At 39.2% G+C, this 21374-nt stretch overlaps 1 protein-coding gene across 15 annotated transcripts in view; it reads left to right on the top strand.

Annotated features, from left to right (window-relative positions):
- Nucleotides 1-21374, top strand: part of ESRRG (estrogen related receptor gamma) — a 412075-nt gene that overhangs the window by 380257 nt on the left and 10444 nt on the right. For all 15 annotated transcript variants that reach the window (XM_075413010.1, XM_075413003.1, XM_075413011.1 and 12 more), the window contains one exon: nt 15872-16141. In XM_075413010.1, coding sequence (XP_075269125.1) covers nt 15872-16141 — 270 coding nt within the window. The remainder of the gene's footprint in view (nt 1-15871; nt 16142-21374) is intronic.

Genomic DNA, 21374 nt, shown 5'->3' with positions numbered 1-21374 from the left:
AGTATTAGCACATTAAAATCATGTTTCAGACCTCTCTAATGGCACATCCACGTGAAGCACAACCATGCTTTCTGTGTAATTTCTAAAACAACTGGCAAATATGTCCAAATACCAGCTGGCAGAGCCCAACACTTTGTAGTTGCAAGAAGGTAGAACATAGGGTGAGGAATGCAAGAGAAAGCCCGGCTGTCATGTCATAATTGAAGTAAAGCTTTCCAGAGCACTGAGAGCTGCACAGTGAAAAAAAGTGTAGGTAAATTAGTGTGCATCAGTTAAGGATAGGGCATCACTGGTGACACTTGAAATTGACCTACTGGTGCCCAAAAGGAATAAGAGAGTCTGACAGGAGAAGAATGCAAAGAAGAGGAAGGCTGAAAGCAATGGTGAGAGAAATGTGGTTGTGTGAAGTAGCTCTGAGCATACCTAACGCTTCTTTTGTAAAGCACATAAGTATCTGAGATATTATTGACTGCCTGCCTGGTCATTATCAGTCACCAGTTTACTAAGACATAGCAGTGGGGGTAGCTCGTCATAGTGAACATGAAGGAAGAGAAAGAAGGTGGTGATATTAAAGATGAGCTAGGGAAGGGTATCCGTGCATTGAAGGATGGGAGACTTGAAATAAAATGTCAAGGTGCTGAGGGATAAGATGGCACAACTGTAAAAGAAAGAATTTTGTATCTTAGTCACTCTGTGGCCATATTGAATATGACTGTTAAATTCTCTGTATAATTAAAAGAGATAGCAGCATTCATACATTTTGTTGCAAATTGATACGATCTTTTTTGTCAGTGATCTGAATAAGATTGCACCATAGTTTTTAATTTAGCAGATTAAAAAGAACAATTAAAATAGCATGAAAAAGATCACAATCTAAACCTCTGGGTTTTTTTGCTTATCCCTGTCAAGTTGATAACAAGAGCCGGTGTATGTAACAATTACCTCCACTACCGTAAATTTGCTCTAGTTTGTGGGCTGAAGTGTTAATAAATACCTTGCAGTATTCCAGAGGGAGAAGTTTTCCATCTAATTAATAAAACTGGGAAGAATACCCAGGACACTGAACCATATCTTTCTTATTAGTGTTGGCTTCTACAAAGGAGAATCCCTGAATCTCAACACATTAGTAAATGTCATACTCCTGGGTTGCACAGAGACCTCTTGAAAAACTGCTGATTTACTGTAGAAAAAAATCACCACAGACTTTAGAAACAATTCGGCTAGGGAATACCAAGTGTAGAAAATCAGTGTAAAGCATGGCATGCATTATAGCAGCTACAAATTTGTGCCACATTTGGTGAATCTTAAAAGAGAAAACATACATTTACACCCCCATTTCCCTTCCATTTTCGGTCTCCACTTATGCTAATACCTTTCTCTGTGTCCGAGTATGGTCTTATTGCAGTTAGATTTTTTTAGAGACTTAGCAAAAACTCTTTACATGTTCTCTAAAACAAGTTTCTTAAAAACACTTTATACTGGTATGTAAGCTGCGTGTAACTGTTTATTAAATGAAAAGATTAAAAAGGATCACTTGAAGAAGGAGAATGTTTTAAGGCCAAGTCTTTCACAAAGTATGTAATGCTGGTTCGCTTTTCCTCTGCAGTAACCTATGTTTGGCAAAAATAAACTTTGTCTCACTACACCTGAGCCAGTTCTGTTTCAAGGCAGTTTGCAGTAACCCACAAATTAATAGCCAGACTTTCTGACCAGCACATAATTCTTTGCCGTACTTTATTAAAATCATAGCGGTAACCTTACATTACAGACTACTGATATGCATTCTCTGACAGACAAAGTGAGTAAGAATTCATGCTGTTCTTTTGTAGAATATAAATTGTAGGGTGGTAGGTATGTGTTTTCTCATGTTATGATCATTATTTTTATTAGACCGATGTAGCAAACTGTTATTACTGGCTCTGATAGAAATAGAAATAATATCTTTGCGTTTACTTCTTGCTTGAAGTTTTTGCTCTGAAAAATGCTCCTGCAGAGTATGTTGCTATCTGCTTTTCCCTCTACTGATGTGAGTGATTGGGAGGATAAAAAGAGGTAAAGCTACAGAGCTTATCCATGAGGTTGATGCTAAATTGGCCAAATACGAGCCAACTGAACGGGAAGTGGAGTAGGTAAACTGTCTGCCAGGATTTTTGTCTACATCCAGTCTTCTCAATTTGCATAGTCTGTGCTTCAGCTGAGGTCTTTACTGAATTCTGGTAACTTATTAGAGCATAAGAAGGCAATTTAAAATGCTGTGCAGGAATCAGAGTCTAGCAGTTTCTGTACAGTCGAGTATTTTAGATGCTCTAATGTACTGTATATGCTTAAACCTTTCAATTTGGGTTTGTTTCCCCCCCCCCCCCCATTAAGAATATTTATGATGCTTCCACGTACACTGCAAGGAATAGATCGATTCACACCATGTACAGTGAATACCCGCCATACATGCATTTTCAATAAAGCACATTAACAGCAGATACTAGTCCTTAAAAGACCGTATATCAAGCATCTTCAGCATTATGTTGGAAGAACCTGAATCATGCATTCCCTTGCCTGTCTTCAGTTACAGCTTTGTTGACCAGTGACCCTTTGTGACTCTGTTCCCTGTTTCAGGAAGTACTTCTCTGATCTGACCTGGGTGATTACATTATTATTTTGTCCTTCAGCAAGACAGTTTTTTATATTAAAAAATTACATCTTTAATAAGAAAAGAATACAAGTTAATGAGCAGATGATCCTTATTTATTTTGGTAGCTTTTAGAATATGCTGAGTTTGCTTAGTACAGATGCGTGCATACACAGGCCCATGCAAACACACGCTTATACACATAACTGGCTGCTTTTATGTGTATGATAACACTGTGGCTCTTCCGTATCCATTATTTCAGTCTTTCTACAGTAGCAACTCCAGAGTGAGAGCTCAGTTGCTGTGATTTTGAAATTCTTTACCTGGGGCTCATCTCTCTAAGCTCTTCTGTTCTGCACGCTGATTGGAGGAGTAGGCTCCAAGCACCTCAAAGAAAGGTAGCTCAGATTCTGAGCCTTCAGGTTTTGGAAGCTAGGAACTGAGTGCTAGGTCATCAGCATAAACACTGCTGTCTTCAGCAGTGATCACCCTTGGAGGAAGAGACGTGGGCTCTGTAGTAGGCAGAAACCTTAGGAAAACTTTTTCTAGTTCCGTACGCTTAGAGATTAGACTAAATGAGGAAGAAATATGTCCTTGTCCTTTTAATTTGGATTTGGAATATTACACCTGGAGCTGTTCTGGCTGTCCATGTAAACATCAGCTCCCTCTCTAAGTTCTTGACTTCAGTAACATTCTTTGGCAAGTAGTTCCCCAGCCCAGCTACTCTGTGAATGGAGAGTTTCCCTCCTTCCTCCCATTTTGAATTTCCTGTGTTTCACTGTAGTGACATTTGCTCTGTGTTATGAGGCAAGGAGAATAAAAGCTTTAGACCAATTTTCTTATACCATTAAATAAAACAATTCCTGCTTTCTGAGTCTCTTTTCATGAGAGTTTTCCCAGGTACATTGTTCTGCTTTACTTTCTCTGGACCTCCTCTAAATCTGTCATACTTTCTTTGGGAAGGGCTAAGCCATTCTGTCGCTAATGTTGAAGATCAGAAGGTACGGTTGATGTTTTCCTTTTAACTTTTCTTGTTTTCTGAGGTGTTTTTGGCCTCAGATACGAGCATGACATGAGCTTCACAAGTAACTTTGGACTACTGGAAGGGGTACTAATAGATGCAGTTTTCAAGCAAATGTTTTCACAGTCTTCCCCGGACTCTTTGAGAGCTGATCAGAATGCTGCAGCTCTCCATCTCTTTTTCTCGCCTAGAGATCATTTAGTTAGCCATGTCTTACTCTGGAGGGACTAACAATACGTACTTGGAAGGCCTTCTGTCTTAAATTAAACGGGCATTGGTGGAGGTCACCTCCATAAAGTACATTCCGGTGATGCAAGTACCGGGATCATATCTAATCCTCTTGTTCCTTTAACTTGCACTGAATTTTGAGAAGTATTTTCATTTTCAAACTGAAAATAAAATAATGTAGGACAATGTTGCATGAAATTGCATCTCCGGTGCTGCCTCCAGTAAAAGCCTATCATTTAACTTCACCTCTGTGCATCTGCTCAGGGTAATGCCTTTCGAAATCAGGGATGTTTTGCTTTTTTAAGTCTCGGAAGCAAGTGACCTGGGTTCACTTCTGAGAATATGATTTTCAAACTTGTTGACTAGGATTCTTCATTTGGAGGATGAGTTGATTTGTCCAGATAACTCCCCTTTGTCAAATAGATGGATAAGGTGAGCCATTGCTTTCCATAGAAAAGTGCATAGTCCTTAAAAAATACGTAATTTTTTTTGAGAAGTATGAGAAGGTTTTGCATCTTTAAGAAACCAAACAAATTACAAACTGAATAAGACAGACAGAGAGAGAAGGTTGCCTTTCTGCAAACTGCCAGCTTTCCCAAGTGTCTCATCCTCTCCCCTCTGTCATCCTGAGGCAATGTGCCTGCATTTGTGTGTAGATTTATAGTTTATCTTTATCTATGGCTTCATCTGTAGGTAGCTATTATAGCCGCCTTGCCTGGATATTGTTTGGGCCTGATAGATCTGTCTGTAGTTCATCAAAGGGGAGCTGAGTGGCTAAAAGCCATTGGGTCCAGCTGAGGATGAAATACGAGCCATCAGCCTTGGTAATGGCTGTAAAATTTCATAATTACACGGCCTTTATTACATTGCATAATGATCCTGAAGCAGTATGGAACAATTAATTAAGATTTTCAACCGTGGCTCTTTCAGAAATTAAAAGGTGCTAGTGGCTGAGAAATGGGGAAGTGTCTTGTCCTAAAAGCATTAGGGATGCTTAAGAAGTACTTCCTGGGTACTTAAAAAAAAAAGAGGGGGGGAAAGGAAATAAAAGAAAAAGAAGAAAAAAGACAAGCAAAAGAAGATCAACTAGTTAAGCACCTAATGTCAGAGTAACGTTTTTGTACTTTACTGCTAATTCTTAATGTCAAAGCTGGTTCTAAAACTCCTGCAATAGTCACTGCCATAAAGCTGTTCCTTTTCTGTTCTGTAAAAATTTTCATGCCTTTTTTCCCCCATGTTCTGTTCTAGCCATTTGTCACATTTATAGAAGTTGAGCTCTGCACATTATTAAATAAATGCATGCCATGACTTAGGAGGGTCACTTAGCTGCGTATTGGGGTGTACTGACCAAGGATTTTCTCTTACGCACTTTCTTGTGTCTGAGGCTATTGAAATTCTTTGAAGATCTCAGCAGTTTGACAGACATCCCCAAGGAAGACTTTTTTTCTTTACTGTTTTGATATTTTTCTTCCTTCCTTTTCTTCTTTGTAAATGCAGCATGTCAGATGTAATATAATATTTTCCATGAGATTGACCTCAGACCTGATCAGAAGTAATTAGATTCCTAAGGTGCTGCAAAGGTGTCTCAGGGGTTTCTGATGTACGTACTGAAAGAAAAAGTGTTTATGTATGTGCAAGGAATACGCAGGGAGAAACGGGAGGCCTGAACCCGTGCATGTACAGATTACCTGTTGTGATCAGTCTCTGGGTGTAATTCTGAAGGCCAGCAAATCGTGATCCAGATGGGGTGTGGAGTACTCACTGTGCCGGTGGTAGTAAAACTGATGAAAAGCCAGCAAAAATAACCCTGGCATTCTCCACGCACCGTCAAAACTTTCAGGTCTTACGGGAAGGAATCTCCTTTTCACTTCATGCCCTTTTTCCCCCCTCAAACTATTTTCATTTACACAGACTCACGGTATAACTCTTAGATAGGATGAGCATCGAGTATTATTGTTTTTAAATTGACCGGTGATCATTTGAGGTCCTATCGTTCTAAATATTTTATGAGAAGCTAAGGTTTCCCTGAGGCACCTCTAATAATAAACTTTCCGCAGAAAATTTAGAAGGGATTATGTGTTTCAAGGAGGAGCTGGCTGCTTGAAGTAAATTCTCTTGTTGAGTCATTTATTCCCTTAATAGGAATTTTCTGATCTGCTGTCATTCTTGTTCACACACTGGGTGTCACTGCCTCTAAAACACTTGTCATTCTTTAATGGAAACAAAACAGTCATTGCAGTCAGAGCCGCAATGTCATTCCACTACCCCTTGCTGCGTCGGCAATAGTGAAAATGACAGAGCGGCTCTCAGTAGGGGTAATTAAAATGTAAATATTGATATTTTATTATTTGAAATTACTTTCCAGTGCGGCATTTAATATCTCTCCATCTGTGCGGCTCTGTTTAGCGGTCACTTTAGTGCAGCTCTGGGATGCCAAGCGGCGGCTTGATCCCCGTTATGTCAAAATGCTTGTTGCTGCTTAATTTTGATATCTAATTAAGTGGAAAAGTACAGTCCACACTGTAATCCATGGCATCTTAACCAGCTGCTTGGGTATATTTAGAATTAATCTCCACTATGGAATCATCCTAATGTATGCAATTAAGAGTCTGCCGATGGCTAATTAGGTGTATTAGAATCAGGCAGCTTCTTTTTTTTTCTTTCTTTCTTTTTTCTCTCTTTTTTTTTTTCTGTGTGTGGACTTTTGTAGACTTAAGACACAGCCTCCAGAGATACCTTAATGATACATATACACTCAACTAGGTAAACTAGAAATTCCACATTCATGTAGGAGAACATGTGTCTTTCTCTTCCCACAAACCAGGGAGACTATAAACAGCATTTGAATTTTTTGGCATCTGCAGCACATTAAGAAAATCAACTAGCCAGTGTAAAAGTTTTAAAGACTGGGAAGAAGAAGGAAGATGTGTAGGACAGTGTTCTGAGCTGTCCTTTTACTGCCAGAGGGTTGAAGGGTGTATTTACCCAAAATTTTGCAACCTGAAGTTTTTGCTTTGGCTATGGGAAGAGATTTTAGCTAGTTCAGCACATACGGGGTTAACACAGATACGTTGATTGGATTGTAAGCATGGTTGTCTCCGTATGCTAATACATTCCAGTATTGGATTCATATTATTGACATGATTGGGGAATTCCTGGAAACCTGACTTTGCCTGATGGAAAGATGGAGGGAGCAGGGACTGCCACAGCTCTCAGTGGGGAAATGACTGGTGGCTTCCCCAGGGGAGCAGAAGGCAAAGAACAGTGACCCGCACTCTTTGAGGAAAAGCGCTCTCAAAGCAGACCCGTAGAGGTTATTAATAAAAGGCAGCATGTATTAAATGCACAAGAAATTCCTCCTTTCTGTGGGATAAACCTCCCAACTGATGTAAAAGAATCCAACAAACTTGGTTTTTAAGGCTAATGTGCACCAGGCTGAAGATGCTTTGCTCTGAATTTCTTGGTATTCCCAGTCTGTGTGTGCAGATTTTGGGAGGCTGATGTATACGAAGATTGAAGTGAGCAGTACCTGACCTAAAGCTGTTTTTTCTTATTCATTTAGTTAGGTTACTCTCTCAAAGTTCGTGTTCTTTATTTTTTATTTTGTTTAGTTCAGTAAAAATTTAAAAAAAGGGAAAAGGGTGGACTCTCTGTTTAATTATGTGCGATTGTAGTTTCATTTTCTGCTAGGTGAACTCTTCGAAGGATCTAGGTAAGGCATACCACGCACGGGATATGCACGTGTAGTGATGACTCTGCTAAGCTGAACTGTGCTACCATTTTCTAGATTGGACGTTGAGAGAGATTCAGCCCTATTATGATACTTGTTTTTCATCTACAGTCACTTTACTAATGACAGAATGTAGTTTTTATTTTTTCACCCACAAATCTGGTTTTAGTGTACCCACACTCAAATACATCCATCCACAACAGATGGAAGGAAAATTTGTGTGAAATCAATATTTATGTTGAAAATATGATTGGTCTTTTTTTTATATAGGCTTAGTGAAAGAAAACAGTCAGGGTCATAAATGCAGTCCTGCTCCACTTATTCCCATGCAAATATCTGGGCACACAGGTGATACCTCAAAATATACCAGACATTTTAAAAAGCAGATTTCATATAAAATGCTGTACCCCAGCCGCAGACTTTTAAAGTCTAGGAGTAAAGATGGTTTTAGGAGTACACCATGTCATGCCATCTGCCTCTGCCATCTTCAGTAAGAGAAGGAAAAAACCCCGTGGTCTAACCAACCCATGTTCAAAGGTTACAACTTAAAGAACTGCAAGAGTTAATTTTAAATAAACAGATCAGATCGCATATGTAGTGTATTAGAAAGATCACGCTCAGGAATCTGCAAATTCATATTGCTGACCGTGAGGAGACCTACAGCTACATTGGGGCGTATTTGACTGCTAGTCTGAATTTTAAAATTTTTTCGTTGTCCATATCTTAGAATTCAAAACCTCACTGCAGAGAAGATAACACACAAGGAGTGCCAACTGTCTAACATACAGAAAAAAAAAAAAGCAAGCAGTTTACTACTGATCAGGCCTTCCTCTGTTCTCAGAGCATCTAGTGATAAATCAAAATGTAAGTGTTTGTTCTGGCTTCTTTTTAATATAAGGTTGGTGTGAGTGTGCAGTAAAGCTATTGAAAATTGTGGAAGTTCCCATGGTAAAAACAGCCCAAAGTGAAAATCAAGTTTTAATCTATTTAAATCTATTGTCTTATATTTTCCTTTTTCTCCGTGAATACTGAGATACTAAGGTGTGAAATGAAAATTAATGGAAATAAAGAGTACAGTATATCAAACCGTATGTTTCCAGAAATGCCATTATAAAGTACTCCATACATGGAGGTCTTACCAAATCTGTCCTGAAGCAAGAGTGACTCACCAGGTTTTTTCATCTTTAATGTTTCACTGCGGAGTATTAACAACTGAAGGTAGTTATGTGAAGTCAGGGAGACATTCTTAATCAGTCGCATTTTCCAGCTCCTTTCCATTACTGTTCCTAAAGAACCAGCTCACAAGAAATTTTGCTGTAACTAGAAATAAGAAATGTAAAAGTAGCTGCCTAGAAATCTTTGGGTGGTTAGGGAGAAGTGTCTCTGATTTAAGCAGTGGAATCAATTTGAACTGTAGTGAGTTACATCTCACTGTGTGCATCTTACCCTGGGAAGAAATGACAGGCTTAAATTGCTCCTGTTTAGTGTTATCATGTAAGGTTTCACAGGGTAAAAGACAAACCAGAAATATTTCTAGCTGATATTTAAATTACATTAACACCTTTTTGTATAGCTTGAGTGAAAGGTCACGCTAGACAAGCAGCATCTTCACTGTTTGTAAATGTCTAATTTGCTGCTTTTAAATTGCTGTGAACTTCACTTACTTAGTCCTGCTGAATGAATCCAGTGTTGCAAATACTTCTGACAAGCGAATATTTGCTTAGTGAGAATCCATTGTTCGTAATGGATTGAGAGGGACATGCAGTGTGAATGCATTTTTATTGCCGTGCCATCTCTCTGCTGTTGTTTCTGTGAGATGAAAGTAGCGTTGTGATAAAAGCCCCGGGTTTCTTAGTGCTCGGTGTGGCATTTCCCATCTTACTGGTAGGCGTTAGTGAAAAAGTGCTTATCGTAGGCATTTTTTCATGTTATAGACTATAAAAAAATATGTATATTTTATAAGAACTCGGACAGCAAGAGTCAGGAATACAAACACACTTAACACCCGAGAAATTGCGCAGGCTTGGCTGAAGACTTCCTAGCGCTCTCTGGATGAGCTCTGCTTTTTGTACTCGAGTCGGGGTAATTCTTGGGCACCTGCATGCATGCAGCCTGCCGGTCCCTCTCCCGCGGCCGCGCAGCTGACAGATGGCCATCACAGCTCCTCGCGCAGAGCGCGCCGCTCGCGACACAGCCCCAGCGCTGCTTCTGCAGGGCCCTGCGGTGGGGGCAGCAGGAGATGCTGCATCGCAGAGCATCGCTCGGAAAAGGCGGTGGGTTTACTGTGCAAAAGTTGCTGGATGAAACTAATTTCTAAATAAAACTTTCATTGTAGCACATCAGTTCTAAATAGCTTGGGAGCTGAATGCAGCAAACAGCATAAGCTGAGCCTTTTAGCTGTATTTCGGATCAATTGTTGTTTGTGCTTTGGGACTTGATTTTTGATTTTCAAGTTTGGGCAAATAGTGTGCTTTTTGTTTCGTGAGCTGATACCTTTCACATGAAAATTTGTAGTTGTACTTAGATTTCAGCTTGCTATGGCATCATGTGGAGTTACTAGCCCTTTGACCAGGGGCTCCATGAGCAAATTGGCATGAAAAAAAAAAAAGCAGAAGAAGAAAACCTGAAATAGTGGGTTCCTCCTGGCATAAGGAGTTGTATCCGTTTCTGTTCCAGCTTTCGCCAAATTTCATCCATTACCTGTGAAATATGTTTGATGATTAGTGAGAGCACTCTCCTGTTTAATAGTGGTTTTCATAACGACTGAAATGTTTGTGTGTCTTGATACGTATTTTTAGACTACAGAGTATTTTGAAATTCAATTAACTCTGGGTTTTTTTGGATTAATATAATAAAAAGGATCTCTCAGCTGTAGATGTACCCTAAAAAAATGAATCATGCCATCCTCTTCCTTGGATTTCTGAGAGAATAATAGTAAGTGGCAGTCAGGTCAGGCTATGAAGGTTTCCTTCAGCAAATACCATGATCACGTTTAGAAAACATTGCGTAGCCCTAGCAGAAATTTCACTGCTGAAATTTCACTGCCCTTTGTTTGCATCCTTGGAAGCCAGCTGAAGTTGTAGGATGGGTCCGGGCAAGCACTGGGTGCGTGCCAGGAAGGGAGAGGAGGGCAGAGTGACAGCTGTACGTAATAGCGGCCGCTGGACCCAAGTCTGGTCTGCAGGTGGAGGGGGTTTTCTTGACATTCGCTTCTGTGCAGCTGGGATAAGCCTTTGGCCCACTGTTTGTTATTTGAGCATGAGGCCATGCACTCTCTATATAAAGCAATCTGGGCCAAAAGAAAAGTTTTTTTAAAAAACGTTTACAGTGTCAGTTTGTTCTTTTGACAGTGGTGACTATACATCTTTTTTGAAAGAAGGAAATTGTGCTGAAAACATCAGTACCCATAAAACATTTAGAAGGAAGTTAATTTATCAAAATTAAGTGTAGATATTTATAAAACCTAACTCTGATATTTCAACTGTGTAAATATATTGAGTCTGTAACACACTAGTGAACATGTCATTTTCAAGCACAGCTTTGATTATAAAAAATGTAAATGAAGATATTTGAAGTACAAACCGGGGCAAGCAAGTGGAATATTTTACTTACAAAGCTAACAATCACAGAAACAACTGGTAAAGTAAATTGGAGGCGATTATCAGAAAAAGCAAGCAACTCTCAGATTTGCCAGCAATTTAATACCTGGTTTGATCAAATATTCAGATTTCTAAACATGTAACGCAGAGGAAGCGAAGTTCATTCCCTGCAAAGTGCAATAAGCTAGGATTCGAGTCTGAGTAGCCTGATTTAGGCATCACATCAAATGTTTAAGGCTGAAAATAATGGTGGGGATAAGTCCAGCCACTGTCTTTTTTTTTTGTCCAGTAGTTCTCGGAGTGCTGTGTACAAGGCACAGATCTTACTTTGTCACTTGACCATCTGCAGCTGCTTCACTCTAGCCCCTAGTGAGTTAGTGTCCATGAAGTCCATCTTAATGAAGTAGAGGAAAGGGTCTTCAGGAATATAAAAGATTTACCCTGCTTAGCATGGAGCTGTGTGCAATGTGAAATAGAGAGCAAGTGATGCATGTGCTGTTATTTGAAAAGATCTGTGGCTTAAACAGCCCCGTCTAAGAGACTGTGAACTGTGTTTGGAGCTGGCTTGGAGTGCTGAGTGCTGCAGAGCGTGGTCAGCTCTCTGCTGGTTGTTCCTGTAATAAAAATACTAAGGCTTTTTTACCCATTTATTTCTGCCTGCTTTGAGCTTTGGGTTTACTGGTATGCAAAAGATAAAAACACCAAGCATATGTTTGGTTGCTCAATCAGCCTTTTCTCAATCCACACTCAGTGATCTCAGTGAGTCATTACGGCATAATTACAATTTGAGTGTGAGACGCTGTTTGTAGAAAAGTATCTATTTTTAGCTGAAGAAACACTACGGTCCCTGAAAGGAGGAGAAAGAAAGAAAGAAAAAAAGGAAGGAAGAAAATCTGCAGCCGGCAAATCAATGCTATTGTTAACCGATATTAAGAGACACCCTGTAGATTTACAGTGCTTGCATTCAGCCACATAAAAATGCACTGAAAAGAATGCCTACCAGGGGTTAAATTCATATGCCTGCGCTGCAGCCTATTTCTGTCAACACTCAGCTCAGGAAATAAACATTTATGCTTTCTGAAATGAAAGTGTATTTTTGAAGACTAGCCGTCAGATATTTTTTGCCCTTCACACTTTCAAATGCTTAGCCTTTTTTGTAAGTTGACTGCAAAGTGCATCAGTTTGCTAGGCAAAAAGAAAAAAAAAATCTTGACAAGTGCCCATGGCATCATTGTCAAGCACACGAGCGTCTAGTAGAAGATGGCAGGAGGGTTGGCACAAAACATGCTTCCTTCAAGCTTCTTACCTCAGGGGTACCTGACTCTTGAGAAGCCTTTCAATCCTTCCAAATGACGTTATTGCAAACTGTCAGCCGGTTTATTTGGAGTGCGCTGTATCGCAGATAAACATGCTATTTAACTGCAGGTCAAGGTACAGAGTCATTCTGCTAGCAAATGCCTGGGATACATTAAATGGCATTGACTTAGGGAGGGAGATGGAAAGAGATCAAAGTTGTCACCAGTGTGGTACACGCTAAGGGGGAAAAAGGTACACAGCATTGTATTTTAAAAAGCCATTATGCAGTTCTACATTTAAAACGATGACCTGCAAGAGTCTTAAGGATGAAGGAGCCCCACAATGCACAACAAAGTTCAACCCACACTGTCATGCAGCACCTCAGGGCGGTTTGCGTTGTGACTGGGAAGGCTATCACTGGTCCAGAAAGCTGGAAGTGTATTTATGTCTGATCTGGAGACTTTTTTTAAATAGTTACATTTTATAATAGAGCATGTCCACTTGTCACAGAACGTGGCTGATTTAAGGGATTCGTATAACAAAAGGTCAGAGAACCAGTGCACAGTTTGGCGTGAAATAAGTGTAAGCTCCTCCAGACAATTAAAAATAAATCTCTGTATGTAAATAGATATGCCTGTGTAATCTATTCTTTTAACTGTGACGTGCTGAACAGCTATTAAAAGGGCATTGATGTGATACAAAAGACATGCTGGATGCTTTCACATTTTCTGCAAAATCAAAATGAAACAAAACCACATTAATTACAACTTGATGCAGCTTTACATCCCCAAGAGGGATGCCTTTAAAAGTTAAAACATGCTTTCACTGAGCAGGTTTTCAAGGGAAAGTTACTTCGATCATGAAGAAAATAATTATGTTTATGTGATTTATTATTGGAGAGCAGAACAGTGTGGTTTATATTTCCCAGTTTTTCTACAGTGTAAAAATTTCTTTTCATTTTTTATGTGTCATATAAAAACAATTAGTATATTTACTGCACCAGAATGCAGATTTTTCGAGAGTGAAGTACAATAAATTATAGGCAGCATCCCATTTTTCCCCCTCACAGGGCATATGTAATTTCCTTTGACTGTGGCACGCAATAAATGTTATGGAAACACAGCATTATTTATTTAAAAAAACCCCAACAAACCTGTACTAAAATACATAAGTAAATAAAAGAAGGAAGTTGGGAGTTTTCAGAAAAAAAAGAGAATAGAGAGAAATTGCAGGTTAAACTTTCTTTAATCAAAACTAATTTTATTGCTTTTTGCTTAATTAAACTTCTAAAAAGTGTGTGAAACATTGTTATACCTGAAAAATTGTTAATTTGTAAATCACAGGGACAAAAGGGCTCCACTGCAACTTTAAAGTTTCTATGCACGTAAATGTCAATAGAGTGCCTTCTCCATCATCAGCACTAAATTCACATTGATGCCTCTTTTCTTCTCTGTATTGATCCTTCCATGAGAACGTAGATTTGTATCTGTTAATTAATGCGTCCTGAAACAGCGTTTGTATTAATCAGGCAGATAAGAAAAATTGGATGCCTGCACCCTCATGACAACCGTAAAAGTGCTGGCCCTGATAAAATCGTGGATGGACCTCAATAAAAAAGTTCCTCCTTCCACTCAATAAACTAATCATCCTGCTTTTAATTATTCGGCAGAAAGATGTGTGGAGATTGGAGAATGTGTAAATCTATTTACTAACAGCAGTGTCTGGGAGGGAGAATGGGGCTGTCACAGGACGGTGCTGCAGGCTACATTCTCTGTCCATCTGCTACTGCAGAAAAACTGGTTCTTGAAAGACAGGAAGGAACAGAAATGTTGAAGCTAATTGAAATCATGAATTCGTCCCTATAACCTTTCAAATGATTATTTCTTCTCCATTTCCCTCTTATTTATTTTATTCGCAGATGTGTTATTTTCCATTGTCACCTCTTCGGGGGTTTCCTGCTGTTGTTGGCTCAGTTTGTGTTGGGTTTTTTTGGTGGCAAAGAGCTACAATTCTATCACAAGACTCGAAAGACACTAAGAGAAAATGAAAACAAATAAGGAGGAGGGGGGAAATGAGAGAGAGAGCATGCAGCCAGTTTTATGTTTCATTTTTTATGGATGCCTGGTGGTTTGGATGTGGGGTTTTCTTTTTTTATTGTATTAGTTTTGCTGCTCAGTGTTTATAGAGAAAATCTTGTTTGGAGTAGACGCCTTGCAGATTTGCTGGTTTATGATATATTCCTGCTTGACTGTAACTCTCGACTTTCAAAACAGAAAAATGCATTTAAGTGTAATTGAACGCCAAAAAGAATGTTCTTGCAGCGGGAACCCTGTCAAAGGACATGTAAGCAGCTCCATAAACAACTAAATGAAAGCCTCAGACATGTCTTAAGACCCTTTAAGAAAAGCTTGACTAATCCCCTTTGATGATTTTATTAAGTACTTGTGGTTAATGGTGCCAACTGGCAAACTACTGCATTTCACCAACAGGCCAGGAAAATCACTTCCTCTCCCGTATTGTTTTTTAGCCCCTAATGTGATTGGGATAACAGCAGTTTGATATAATAAATTAACAGGTACTGAAAACAAGAGTCTGAAAAGGTAAGACAGGAAAGATGTTTGCCCTTAGTTGATCCTATTAGGAAAGACAGCAGGAGAAAAAAAAAAAAGGCAAAAGTTAAATTCATTAAGAGGCATTTATTAAATTTTCAGTTGCCCTCAGAAAAAGGATGGTGTGACTGCTGTTCAGCTGGCACTTTAATATGCCATCCTGTTACTTCAACAAGTGTGGTAGAGGCGGGAGCCATTACAGAAGTAATTAACGTGTTTTCTGAGGAGGGTAGGCGTTACTTCTCTTTCCCTTGAGGTTAAAGTTCGAAGACAACGTTCCTCTTTGTGATACACACCTTAATTCTATTAAAACATCAAATCTTCCCTTTTAAAAAGGTGGGGCTTTTTTTTCCTGCCCTAAATTACCCTTCTTGGTTTATGGTAGTAATGAACAGAGTCATCAGATCGCTGTTTCACAGCATCAGGTTTTAGGATGAAGCATGAGTATTTCAGAACAAAGAAGACATCATGCAAATTGCAAACTATCACTGCAGTACTCCCCAAATTATTATGATTCTTACAGAAGGAGCCTGCAAATTCCAACTTGTTCATAACTTCGTATGTTGATTAGAAAATGTTTGATTTTATATTGATTTACTTTCCTGTAGTAGGAGAGAGAGGAGAGGCACAAAAGCAGGAGGGAGAATAATACAGTACATACATGAGTTATCACAATGTATATAAAAATAAATGAAAAAGAGGAGCAGATTTCTAACAAATCCAACCATGCTTAATATTTTTCCTGTTTTTTTGCCTGTTCAGGATTCTCCACTTTGTCTCTAGCTGACCAGATGAGCCTTCTGCAGAGCGCTTGGATGGAGATTTTGATTCTCGGGGTTGTATACCGGTCACTTTCTTTCGAGGATGAGCTCGTATATGCTGAAGATTATATTATGGATGAAGACCAATCCAAATTGGCAGGCCTTCTTGACCTTAACAATGCCATACTGCAGCTGGTAAAGAAATACAAGAGCATGAAGCTGGAGAAAGAAGAGTTTGTCACCCTCAAAGCTATAGCACTTGCTAATTCAGGTTGGCAGAGTGGCATGACGGTTGCTACATTTTTAATATGTCACTTTTTTTTTCTCCATAATACTTTCTGCATGCTTGTTTTAAACACAGTTTTCATATTAAGAATTTGCTAATCAGACCTTAGCCTAAAAGGCAACAAGCAGTTCAGACTAAGGAGGGCTTTCTGTTCTAAGTAATTGTAGAATAAGTTCCTAAGGGAGTGAAAAATCCTGCACTGTATGATTTGAAGAGTATTTTACAGGCAAAGATCCTTTCACATGAATATAGATGTTGTTCTCCTCAATCCATTCCACAATCCAGGCAAATCTAATCATTGCAATTAAAATGAACTGAAAGCATGCATGAGAATACGCTATATATGTTCCCTTTAAAGGCAGCTACTGATTTATTTGATAGGGTGAATTCAGGAAGTGGGAGGAGGGAGGAAATTCTTACTTATTCTTGCGAGGACCACACCTTACCTTACGGATCCTCTGCCTTTATGAGGATGCTTCTGCAAAAATTATTACCTGTGTGGGCAGCAAGAGTTAAAAATCTCAGAAAGAATTTTTTTTTCTGCATTTGATTTTAAAAGTGCTGAAGCAGTGAATACTGTCAGATAAGTAAAAATCGTTTGTGCTTTGTTGTTTTTCCTTTTGTGTCTCCCTCATGCTTTATTGTGGTCTTAAGTCCCTTTTAGCATTTGCATAAAGTTCACGATAGATCCCTCTTTAATGACGTGCCGATCATTAGATACCTGTGTGTCAATAACATGCTCTGATGCTATGTTCCATTGACAGTCACACCGTGCCCCTCCATCTGCTTTTGTTTTGACCCTATCTTTGAACTTTATCTTGGTTGCTGGCCAGTAGTTTTCCCTTTAATTACAAGAAGGAAACTGTCAATAAAATCTGTTAAATGGGATGCAATGAGTGGCTTGAATGGGCGGACGGCTATTTGTTCAAATTCTGCAGCATTCAAGGTATTGACAGTTTGTTTTCTGGGGCCATATGTGACGATCAATCTCAGGCTGGGCTCAGCCGCGCTGAAAAATGAAAAACCAGATTGCTTTTGCTTACTTGTGGATGACGACTTGTGATTTGGCGCGGTCCTAGTGAGATGAGACCTTCTGCCCAAATTGCCCCCCTGAGAGCCAGGACGCGTGACTGTTTTTAGAAATAATTTTTTAATTGATTTTGTAATTAACAGTTCATCTACAATATTGATGCATGAATCCTCAGATTGATAGGAGGGAAATTGTTTTCAACAATGAAGTTGTACTTTCCTATTTGTCTTTGTAATGTGATTTAGCACTCTGCATTTTTAATTGGAAATATAATTCAAAAACATGCAAAGCCAAAATGCTTATTAGTTTCTTTGTAAAATATTCTCCACCCCACTAACTCTGCCCTTAGTTTTAGAATATTATATTATTTCCAGAAGAAACAAAATGCTGAAATGCCCCTCAAAGATCAAAATTATTTTTTAATTGAAGATTTATTTATCATTTTTAACCATTGTAAATAGACACTTGAGGGTGCTTCGCAGCTACAAAAAGGATTTTTCTCAAAATTGGTCATGCTTAATGAACAGAGCAAGAAAGTTATCTGGAATTAGGAGTCTAAATTGAGAAGTTTTTTGTATTTATTTTGATTCTGTAATTCAAAGACTGAATTAGAAATATTTCTACAGTTTACTTAATAAAAAGGCTAAGGGGCTAGAATATAAGAATATGGTGTTAAATACCACTCACACCTTGGTTTTTTCCCTCCCCCCCAAAAAAAAAGACATGCAGTGTTTAAGTAATAATAAAAGATACTGCTGCCAAAAAAAGTTCATTCATATATTGTGTACAGAGTGTGTCAAAATCATCTATAGCTTCATTAACTTTGGTGGGAATTACAACCAGGGTAATGTCAGAGATAAATACAGTTCAGCGTACTAAAATACAGGGCACATCGAAGTGAAAACATTTCCTGCCCTGATGTTAAAAGAAATAAAATTGATGTTTTAAAATGAAACTATTGCAAGGAGGAGTTAAAAAGCAGCCCAGCCATTTGACTTCCCTTTCAACAGAATGTTTTGACTGCTGACATTCAGCGTTTCAGCATCAGGTTGTACGTGCAGCAGATACCAAACTTCCATCAGCTGTACTACACTGACCTGTAGGTGTAAAATAGCACCTGCAGAATTACAGCCCATCAAAGAAGATCAGACCCCTAGTGTTTGAATTTACAAATGCTGCTAAAATGAAAGTAAAATGAAAGTAAAATTAAAGTTTATATTTTTTTATAGAGAAAAACAGAAATAGCTTATTTTCATAGAGCTATGAACTTGATTAATGTAAATGCAGCTATATCTGAAAAAAAGAAATAAAATACCATTACAAAATCAAGCAGTGAGCAATTCATATTTTAATATATTTTGTTGCTACATCTGCTTTCTTCCAAAACTTGCAGTATTTATTTTTCTGGTTCAAAATGTATTAGCCTGTTTATAGCTGTAGAGAGAATGGATGAAGTATAATAAGAAATCTTAGGCATTTCAGACATATTTGCCATATCTGCACCGTCTAGAAAGATTCCCAGATTGACTCTGCTGTAAGCAGTAGACAAAGATGGTTTTATGGCTCTGTATCTGTGTTAGTGATTTATGGTACAGTGTTATAGTACTTTTCCCTGCCGATGTATAGAAGCAGGAAAAAGAAATTGTAGATTGTCTTCATATTGATTGTATTTTGTTTAAATAAATACCACAAGCTTTTTTTTGGCCAACAAATCTCAGTACTGTGAGCATTGAAGCACCCCAGCTGCTAACTTTTCTTTAGGCCTACAGAGCCTACTTGTGCAGTAGTCAATCTGAGGTAATCCTGCCTTTTGGTTTCTGAAAGGTGGGGAGGAGGAGCCGTGTTTCAGGGAGATGCTCTGACAGCCGTTATCGAATGTTCCCTGTGCAGGGTCGGCCAATGCTATGCAGCCTCTGTGACTTTCCAGAAATGCAAGGAGTAGCGACCTCGTAGGTTGTCACTGCACATGGAGTGCATGTAGCATCTGAAAAGTTTAAATACATATATAAAAGCACAAATGTTGTATAGACATTTCAGTCCTCTGTATGTTGAAGTCTACACAGGCATGATTTCAACAGTTGGGTTTAACTCATAGTGCTTAATATAGAATTTATCAGGTTAGTTCTAAACATCTCCATTGATTCGATAGTTAATTAATACAGCCTTTATGCTCGAAGTCCAGAGAGCGTTGCCCTTATCCTGTCAGTATCACGGGTTCCTCCCGTCCTTCGGTACCTTCTCTACACAGAAGCAAGTAGGTGCCCTGAAGCTGCAGGATGCAACTGCCCTGCGTTCCACCTCACACCGCCCAAACGAAGCAAGCTGGCACCAATGAGCACTTTGTTTACCCACGCAGAAAATCAACTTTGAATGGTTTCCAAAACATGCATGTACCAATTACTTCCTCTTGTGTAAGGGAAGGTGAAAAATTTACAAAATATGTTTGAAGTGTACACGAGTGCGCACACGCGCACGTGAACGCTCCAACACATAAAAGATGACCTGCTCGTCTCTCTTGTATTAGAAAATGCTTTCATGTATCGATTAGGTGATACTAAGCAGGGAGCTGCAGGTGAGCAGTTTTTTGAAATTGCCTGATCAGTGAGGACTAAATTGTGCCTTCAGGCCAAATGTTGCAGAAGAGCTTGGGAGTCACAACCCAGACCAGGTTTTTAAGAGCAGTTGAGTTCCCAGCTAAGACCCAACATAAGAAACTACAGTGTCAAAATACATTAGCGCATTTGAAAATCTGATCCGTGTGTATCTGCCTAATAGGCTCCTGGCATCTTGAAGAATCTGACCCAGATGTGGATGCTGGGCACTTAAAAGTATAACCCTATGCACTGTTGAAAATTTTATCTTAAATGCTAATACTAGCTGTCTAGCCTGTACCACCAGAAGGAGAAAAGGACCTCCGCTCACCATCACAGTTTCTGTTTTCTCTTACTAACTCTCCTGAAAAACACCCGGCACCCATTCAGTGCTGAAGGAGTGAGAACCAAGAAGTATCTTGTGCATTTTAGCATAATGAAGCACAGATCAACATTGATGACAGTAAAGTTACGCAGTCATCTGTCCTGGTAACAAAATTAGTTTGTTCTTACAACTACTTAGCTTTCCAGCCACCAAAACATTGTACTTGGAGTACTAGACTACCACCATTAAACAATATTATCATAATAAAAATCAATTGGTAGAACCCTATAAATCACTTATATTCCACAGGACGTCATCTTTATTCCCAGTATAGACAGTGGCTTATTTTATGTCACAGCATACTATATTTTATTTCTAATAATGCCAATTTTTTAATTTTATTTTGTTTAGTCATCTTGTTGGTGTTAGAATTCATAGAATCACAGAATCACAGAACAGTAGGGGTTGGAAGGGACCTCTGTGGGTCATCTAGTCCAACCCTCCTGCCGAAGCAGGGTCACCTACACCAGGCTGCACAGGACCTTGTCCAGGAGGGTCTTCAATATCTCCAGAGAAGGAGACTCCACAACCTCCCTGGGCAGCCTGTTCCAGGGCTCCGTCACCCTCAGAGGGAAGAAGTTCTTCCTCATGTTCAGCTGGAACTTCCTCTGCTTCAGTTTGTACCCGTTGCCCCTTGTCCTGTCGCTGGGCACCGTTTCATGATGAAAATGTATCTATTGTGAATAGGCATACATGAAATATATATATACACGCCGGTGTGTTACCAATGTATATTTTGCCAAATATAAATAGCAAGGTCTGTGAACTGTTTCATGTCATTTTGTATAGAGAGTGGTACAGCATAGAAACAGATTTTTAGAAAAGGATGTTGCCACTATAGTCTGCTTGAACACAGTTTATTCTTCATATCCCATTTTCATGTCATCAAATAGATAGCACCCGCAATTCTTAGAGAAAATAAGTAACTCTGCTACCATTTGCTTAATGATAGCATTAAGCAAATGGTAGCAGAATTAATTAATGGTTTAATTTTTTCTTTCTTTTTTCTGGTAGTTGGTCGAGTAACTGAGCAACTTTGAGATATTCCTCACTTAGTTATGAAATAGGTAGATATTATTTCCGTGTTAGCAGCCTGGGACTCCCGAAGAGGCCGAGTGAGGCCAGCGACCGGCAGGAGAAGGGAGCCCTGGGCTCCTGACTGCCGGGACAGGACTGCAAGGGGAGCGCTGGGCTGCGGCTGCCGAGGGGCGA

This window comes from Opisthocomus hoazin, chromosome 2, assembly GCF_030867145.1.
Source record: "Opisthocomus hoazin isolate bOpiHoa1 chromosome 2, bOpiHoa1.hap1, whole genome shotgun sequence".
Taxonomy (NCBI): Eukaryota; Metazoa; Chordata; class Aves; order Opisthocomiformes; family Opisthocomidae; genus Opisthocomus; species Opisthocomus hoazin.
This window is presented reverse-complemented; position numbering and strand designations above follow the sequence as displayed.